Genomic DNA, 8625 nt, shown 5'->3' with positions numbered 1-8625 from the left:
TTTTTTCATGAGATATATTTGATAAGGAATGATGACGGAGTCTCATTGAAACAAATAGTTTGGAGTTCGGACCCTACACTTAGAAGGTTAGGGCCCATCACAAATTTAGCTTAGAAAATTGCTTTGGTAATAGGTACGTGTCATATAAGAATTGGACTTAGATTCACTTAAGCCCATTAAAATGTTATTTGCACCCAATTACTTAATCCTCTAAGGTTGGGTATGCCACGTACATGAGAAGTATGCAATCAAAGCCCTTGAGTTCTTATTTTTTAAAAACCCATTAAAATGTTTCTTTATTGACTTTTTGTTTTTTTTTTTATACCATTCCAGCTATCAAAAGAGGCACGTACTTCTCACCTCCACTACTTTCAATTTGGGCTTTAGATGTATTGGGCCACCTCCACCACTTTCAATGTGGGCAATGATTTGGCTTTAGATGTATTGGGCCATAAGGTGAGCAAAATTGCTTAAGTAAGATTTGAATCTTACTAAGTTAGTAAGCCTAGCTTACTATCCTTTTTTTTTTTACTGATTTTTTTTTCACGTCTCTGTACTCCTTCTTCACGCCTCTACTGCGTTCAGCCACGTAGAATCCCACTCCTCTTTCACCTCTTCTTTCCTACTCCTTTTCCAATTCCACTTCTTGTTGCCTATTTATTTCATTCTCCTCTTTTTTTTTTTAAGCTATTATTTTCGTTGGAGCGATCTTCACAACAGGTGTATCCACTCACGTCCTAATTGCAGCCACGTATAGGTATTCTTCTGCTCTCTCTCTTTCTCTCTATATATATTTTTTTGAAAATAGGGACTGCTGTCGGCATACACAGATGCACACACGTACACCACTCTCTTTTTTCTCTTCTCCTCTCTTTTTTTTTTTTGAACGACGTTTGGGAAAGGAGTCTCAATTTTTTTTAACCAATATTAAAAGACTTCTCTTCTAAAAGAAAACAGAGCACCAAAATTTTGGTACCTATAGAATCCGATCGAACAAATCTTTTGTTCATTGCCGTTCTTTCACTTCGCTTCAAAGAGCCGCAGTCGTTTTCAAGAAGAACTCTTCTCCTAAAAAAAACGCAGCTGCTGTAAATCGATTGAAATTTTTTTTTTTTTTTTTTTAATTCAACGAAACTCTTTTCTTTTTCGTTTCAAACAACAACATATTTTTTTCAAGAAGAATTCTTCTTCTGTTCATCTTCTTTCTTTTAAAAATTTTTACTAACTATCCACATCAATGGCAGCAGCGAGGTTTGGGCGAGTTGCTTGTCAGATGAGAAGATAACGAAGACGACAGTATTAGCGTATCTAAGAGCCGACCTATTTTCAAGGAACTAAGCTCCTTGAATCTCCCTTTTTATACATGACGACTTGCAACAGGGTGCATTGATCAAGTTATTAGGAAATGGTGCTTGTCCGCTAATTTTTTATAATGACTTAAACTTGTTAGTCATGCTTGGGGTGAACATTGTTGACTTGTCAAAAAAGTTGCGTGAAGAGAGATATACCCGTAGAAGAACCATGCGATGAACTCTTTGTCTAGCTAGTTGGCCAATCTCTAGCATAGCTGTTCATCAGTAGTGCTTAGGAGGTGACAACGTCAACTGGCTGACAAACGTCAATTGGCTAGAAAAATCACTTGAAGCAGGATTTGTTCAAGCAGAAGAACTATGCGACGAACTCTTTGTCCAGTTAGTTGGCCAATCTCTAGCATAACTGTTCATCAATAGTGCTTAGGAGGTGACAACGTCAACTGGCTGACAAACGTCAATTGGCTAGAAAAAATCACTTGAAGCAGGATTTGTTCAAGTAGAAGAACCATGCGACGAACTCTTTGTCCAGCTAGTTGGTCAATCTCTAGCATAGCTATTCATCAGTAGTACTTAGGAGGTGACAACGTCAACTGGCTGACAAACGTCAATTGGCTTGTAGAATTCACAAGACTCCAGATTTGTATACGTAGAAGATCCATACGACGATCTATTTGTCCAACTAGTTGGTCAAGCTCTAAAGTAGTAGTTTATCATTAGTGCTTAAGAGTGGACAATGTTAACTAGTTGACAAACGTCAATTGACTAGAAAAATCACTTGACGCCGGATTTGTTCAAGCAGAAAAACCATGCGACGAGCTATTTGTCCAACTAGTTGGCCAATCTCTAAAGCAGCTGACCATCAGTAGTGCTTAAGAATGGACTATGTCAACTAGTTGACAAACGTCAATTGGCTAGAAAAATGACTTGACATAAGATTTGTTCACACAAAATAACCATGCGACAAGTCATTTGTCCAGTCGGTTGGCCAATCTTTAAAGCAACTGTTCATCAATAATGCTTAGGAGTGGACAACGTCAACTGGCTGACAAACGTCAATTGGCTTGCAGAATCACTTGATGCGAGATTTGTTCATACAGAAGAACCATGCGACGATCTATTTGTCCAACTAGTTGGTCAATCTCTAAAGTAGCTGACCATCAGTAGTGCTTAAGAGTGGACAACGTCAATTAACTAGAAGAATGACTTGACATAAGATTTGTTGACACAAAATAACCATACGACGAGTCATTTGTCCAGTCGGTTGGCCAATCTTTAAAGCAACTGTTCATCAGTAATGTTTAGGAGTGGACAACGTCAACTGGCTGACAAACGTCAATTGGCTTGCAGAATCACTTGATGCGAGATTTGTTCATACAGAAGAACCATGCGACGAGCTATTTGTCCAACTAGTTAGCCAATCTCTAAAGCAGATGACCATCAGTAGTGCTTAAAAGTGGACAACGTCAACTAGTTGACAAACGTCAATTGGCTAGAAGAATGACTTGACATAAGATTTGTTCACACAAAATAACCATGCGAAGAATGACTTGACATAAGATTTGTTCACACAAAATAACCATGCGACGAGTCATTTGTCCAGTCGATTGGCCAATCTTTAAAGCAACTGTTCATTAGTAATGCTAAGGAGTGGACAACGTCAACTGACTGACAAACGTCAATTGGCTAATCTCCAACGCTATAGCATTATTGAACATAATGGATTTTTTTGAACCGTTCACAGTTTTAACTCATGCGGGTCAAGAGTATCATGTAGTTTAAGTTCGTACGATAATGAGCATTATCAAACAGTTTAGGCTCGTGCTGGGGAGCATTGTCAAACAGTTTAGGCTCGTGCTGAGGAACAGTTTAGGCTCGTGCTGAGGAGCATTGTCAAACAGTTTAGGCTCGTGCTGGGGAGCAATGTCAAATAGTTTAGGCTCGTGTTGGGGAGCATTGTTAAACAGTTTAGGCTCGTGCTGGGGAGCATTATCAAACAGTTTAGACTCGTGTTGGGGAGCATTGTCAAACAGTTTAGGCTCGTGTTAGGGAGCAATGTCAAACAGTTTAGGCTCGTGCTGGGGAGCATTGTCAAACAATTTAAGCTCGTGTTGGGGAGCAGTGTCAAACAGTTTAGGTTCGTGTTGGGGAGCATTGTAAAACAGTTTAGGCTCGTGTTGGGGAGCATTGTCAAACAGTTTAGGCTCGTGTTAGGGAGCAATGTCAAATAGTTTAGGCTCGTGGTGGGGAGCATTGTCAAACAGTTTAAGCTCGTGTTGGGGAGCAATGTCAAACAGTTTAGGCTCGTGTTGTGGAGCAGTGTCAAACAGTTTAGGCTCATGCTGGAGAACATTGTCAAACAATTTAAGCTCGTGTTGGGGAGCAGTGTCAAACAGTTTAGGCTCGTGTTGGGGAGCAGTGTCAAACAGTTTAGGTTTGTGTTAGGGAGCATCATTCTTTTAAGCATAGTATCTTTTGAGGAATTTGTCGTTAATTGGACCAAGGCGTAATCCTTCTGGCGTTACAAGAAGGTATGCACCATTAGTGTATACTTCTTTCACTACATGAGGCCCATCCCATTTTGGATCAAATTTCTTTCCAGAATGGTGTGAGAAGATGATTGGTCGTTGTACAGCGAGAACTAAATTGTCAACTTGAAAAGAACGTGGTCGAACTTTCTTATTGAATGCACGTGACAGACGGGCTTGGTAACATTCTAGCCGTTGTTGTGCTTCCAATCTTGTTTCGTCCAATGCTTCAAGTTCAGCCAGACGTAACTTAGCATTCTCATCGCAGGTCAAACCTTCTTGAATCACAATCCTTAGGGAAGGTATCTGTCGTTCCAATAGGAGAACAGCTTCAACTCCATAAACCAATGAGTAAGGTGTGGCTTGTGTGGAGGTGCAGTATGAGGTTCTGTATGCCCATAATGCTTCTCTAATTCATTCATGCCAATCATTTTCGATTTTGAGACAACTTTCTCAAGAAGTTTGCAGAGAGTTTTGTTGAAAGCTTCGGCAAGTCCATTTGCTGCAGTGTTGTACATTGTAGAACATCTCTGATTAATGTTAAACTTCATGCAGAATTGATCCATCCGCGTATGGCTAAAAGATTTCCCATTATCTGTCATGATATATCGTGGAATGCCGTAACGGAAGACGATATTACTTTTGATGAAGTCGACTACCGTTTCTTTCTTGACCTCTCGAAGGGGAACTGCTTCGGCCCACTTAGAAAAGTAATCAGTTGCGACAAGGATATAAAGATGTTGTTTTGAGGATTTTGGGAGTAGTCCAACGACATCAAGTCCCCACCCGTCAAGGGGGCCAAGATGCGATTGTAGGATGCAATGGCTCCGGTGCTTGACGAATGTAATCTCCATGAAATTGACAAGCTTTACACCTCTTTGCATGGTTTAGAGAATCTTTCACCATAGTAGACCAGTAAAATCCCATCCTCTTCAGACTGTGATGGAGTTTCGGTCCTGACTGATGTGAACCGCACACTCCAGAGTGTGCTTCTTCTAAAGTGTCTCAGATTTCATCATCTCCGAGACATCTCATTAAGATATCGTCGAAAGAGCGACGATATAACTTATCGTTGAAATATAAAAATCGAGGTGCCCTACGACGTATTTCGATTTTGTGCTTTAGGTCGTCTGGCAGCTTCCCATGCTGTAGATAGTCGATAAGTGGCTGTCTCCAGTCTTTGACTTCAGTTATTTCGACAGTGTTTGTTTCATACGATTCGCAATTCTCCTCTATCAAAGGAGGTAGTACCCACCTATGGCAGATAAGGATACTCATTGTCTCTTCTTCTAGCATAGCTAAACTTGCAGCAAGACTAGCTAAAACATCAGCCTGCTTGTTTTCAACTCTTGGTATGTGTTTGATCATGACATCTTCAAACTGACTTAGAAGTTGTGTAGCATACTGGTGATAAGGTACCAACTCATGTTTTCGAACGTCATACTCCGTTAAGAGTTGATTGATGACAAGCTGTGAGTCCCCATACACATAGAGTTGGTGTAACTTCATTTCTAGCCCGAGTTCTAAACCAATGATCAGAGATTGGTATTCTGCAACATTGTTAGAGCATAATTTCGCCAAGGCAAATGAAAATGACAATACCTCATTTTGTGGGGTGATAAAAATTACACCTGCCCCCGCTCCATCTCTTCTAGCTGCACCATCAAAGAATATTCTCCAAGATGAAAGCACATCAATAGAGAATATTTCTTCATCAGGCAAGTCGTAAGACAATTCCCATTCAGCTAGAATAGGATGATCAGCAAGAAAGTCGACTAACGCCTGCCCTTTTACAGCCTTTTGAGGGATGTAAATAATCTCAAATTTTGATAAGAGAAGGGCCCATTTAGCTAGTCTTCCCGACAAGACTGGCCTTGTCATAATGTACTTGAGTGGATCAGCTCGTGCAGTGAGTTGAATTATGTGTGATAACATGTAATGTCGGAGTTTCTTTGTGGCAAAGATGAGTGCTAAACACGTCTTTTCGATGGGTGAATAGTTTACTTCTACTCCAACAAGAATTCGACTCAAGTAGTAAAGTGCACCTTCTTTTCCTTCGGCATTTTCTTGAGCCAACAATGCTCCTAGTGACATTTCTTGCGCACTAATATAGAGAATCAGTGGCTTCTCGGGAATTGGTGCAGAAAGAACAGGAGGCTTGAGAAGATATTCCTTGATATTTTTCAGAGCATTTTCACAAGCTTCATCCCATTCAAATGACGTATCTTTCTTTATCAATCGACTGAAGGGATGACAACGCCCAGCTAAGTTTGAGATGAATCTACGAATGTAGGCGAGTCGACCTTGTAAACTTTTGAGTTCATGAATGTTCTTTGGTGCCGGCATTTTTTGAATGGCTTCAATCTTGTTTCGGTCGATTTCAATACCGCGATGCCGAACCACGAATCCCAAAAATTTGCCCGAGATAACTCCAGAAGCACATTTTAATGGATTCATCTTGAGCTGATACCGTCGCAATCTGTCGAAGGTATCACGTAGATGTTGTAAGTGATCTTCCCTTTTCTTTGACTTTACTATTAGGTCGTCAACGTAACATTCGACTTTGTCATGTAGCATGTCATCAAAGATCTTTTGCATAGCTCGCTGGTAAGTGGCACCAGCATTTTTAAGTCCAAAAGGCATAACTTTGTAACAATATATACCTTTTGGGGTAAGAAAGACTGTAAGCTCCTCGTCTTTTGGCGACATTGGAATTTGATTGTAACCAGAAGATCCATCCATGAAAGACAAAGCTACATTTCCTGTGGTCGCATCCACCATAAGTTCTATGATTGGGAGCGGAAAATCGTCTTTTGGACATGCATTATTCAGGTCACGAAAATCGACACATACTCGAATATGCCCATTCTTCTTTCTTACCGGAACTATGTTGGAAATCCAGATTGGATACTTTACTTCTCGGATGAAGCTAGCTTTTATCAATTTGTTGACCTCTGTCTCAATCTGTGGTATCAACTCGGGTCGAAAACGACGTTGTGTCCGTTTTATTGGGCGAACTCCGTGTTTAACTGCGAGCTGATGAACAACGATCTTCGGGTCAAGTCGTGGTATTTTTTTGTAAGTCCAAGCAAATACGTCTTTGTATTCTTGAAGTAACTTGAGGTACTCGGATTCTTCATACTGATTTAGAAGAGTGCTGATGAACGTGGGTCGCGGCTCTTCAATTGTCCCAAGATTTATTTCTTTCAAGTCGTCTACAATGGCTTGTCCGCATTCTTCAAAGATCGATGGAGCATTTTCGAGTTCTTCATCTGACGAGGTAGAATCTTTTTCATGAAATTCCTCAATGGTAATATGATTTACCGAAACGACATCTTCAGAATTGTCTGTTTCAACAGTTGAAGCTCTATTGTTGCTCGTTTAGTTTGTGAGGATGATGGTGCGTCGCTTCACAATCAATGCATCTGATATCGAGACTTCTAAAGCTGCTTGTCGTTTCATGCGAGATGGAATAGCGTTATGCAAGCCACTACTATCTTTATGCTCCACATGTTTATTCATTGGCTTAGGTCGACGTCGCGATTCTTTTCGTATTTTTACCCCAACATTCTGACCAAGTCTAGATATAGCAGACGCCCGAGATTTATGAATTTGTACATCATGATGATCATCTAAAGCACCCAATCGATAAAATACCGACGTGGTTGAGATGTGACCACCAATTCGATCAAAGACCGATGTTCGTGGAACTAGTGTTTCTTCTACAGACTCATCGATGACCTCTACTGTAGTATGTTGTAAAGAAGCCGTCTTCATCTTAGAAATTTTGATTGGGTCCTCTGGCGTATAACCTAGCCCTACTCGTGTGAATGAAACACTTTCTCCAGCTCGAACGAGTTTGACTTGTGTTGCAGTTAAACCATGAATTTGATCAGTCTGGGGTAGTTCACCCAATCGCATAGGTTCACCTTTTCCATAACCAACAATCTTGAATAACTTGAAAGGTTTAGGACCGAACCAACTTTTAGACTCTACTTTTGCGAGGTTGTCTTCATAGTTCTTCGCGATTGACATAGTTGGGATAATGTTTTCCATGGGTGTCCTTACTATGTAAGATTTTTGGAGAGGTGTAACCGAAAAGGTTAATTCTTCTTTCAACATATCCAATTCAATTTTAGAGACAGAAGGCTTGGTCTTTGAAGAAATCTCTTCGAAAGGTGATTGTCCCGGCTTTCACAGTGATTGTGGCACGTAACGAAGCATTGGGGTTGGCAATACAACTGTGGATGACACGTCCATCATTGATTGACCCACCTTGATCTGTCGAGTTTCTGATTCTTGCTTCTTATTTCGTTTTTTTTAAGTGGAAGATCAAGAGAAATCTCATCGGCATCATTCGTAGTATGCTTTCCTTTGTCGGGTTTTTGCTTACTAGAATGAGGAACCGAAACTGGAAGTGCTTCTTGAATAACGTCCCCTCCAAAATAAAATTTTGCATCTACAAAATACATTTCTGCCTTGTCAAACGGTTGATCTTCGGCTATTACACGTTTCTGCACACCATCTTGGTAATACTTGAAACATTGATGTAACGTGGATGGTACTATCCCAGTTTCATGCAGTCACGGTCGGCCGAGAAGCAAGTGATATGAAGTTTTACAATCAATCACATGGAAGAGCGATGTTTACTCCAAATCTACAATTGAAAGCTTGACTTTTATCATGCCAATAGCTCTTTGACCACCCAGGTTGAAGCCTTGGATCATCAACTTACTGCGAGCAAGTTGATCCAATGAGATCCCAACTTGTTTCATGGTACGAATTGG

General features: G+C 40.5%; 1 protein-coding gene across 1 annotated transcript; it reads right to left on the bottom strand.

Annotated features, from left to right (window-relative positions):
* Window positions 1-4843: 4843 nt before the first annotated feature.
* LOC147386934 (uncharacterized) lies at window positions 4844-7894 on the bottom strand. The gene is made up of 4 exons (XM_086424647.1): window positions 7253-7894; window positions 6502-7141; window positions 5944-6399; window positions 4844-5844 (listed from the first exon to the last, which is right to left on the bottom strand). Exons 1-4 carry the CDS (start codon window positions 7892-7894, stop codon window positions 4844-4846), a joined length of 2739 nt encoding a protein of 912 aa, XP_086280773.1.
* Between the last annotated feature and the right edge of the window lie 731 nt (window positions 7895-8625).

Source organism: Akebia trifoliata, chromosome 14 (assembly GCF_017979445.1).
Source record: "Akebia trifoliata isolate Shusen 1 chromosome 14, ASM1797944v1, whole genome shotgun sequence".
In the NCBI taxonomy this organism is placed as follows: Eukaryota; Viridiplantae; Streptophyta; class Magnoliopsida; order Ranunculales; family Lardizabalaceae; genus Akebia; species Akebia trifoliata.
This window is presented reverse-complemented; position numbering and strand designations above follow the sequence as displayed.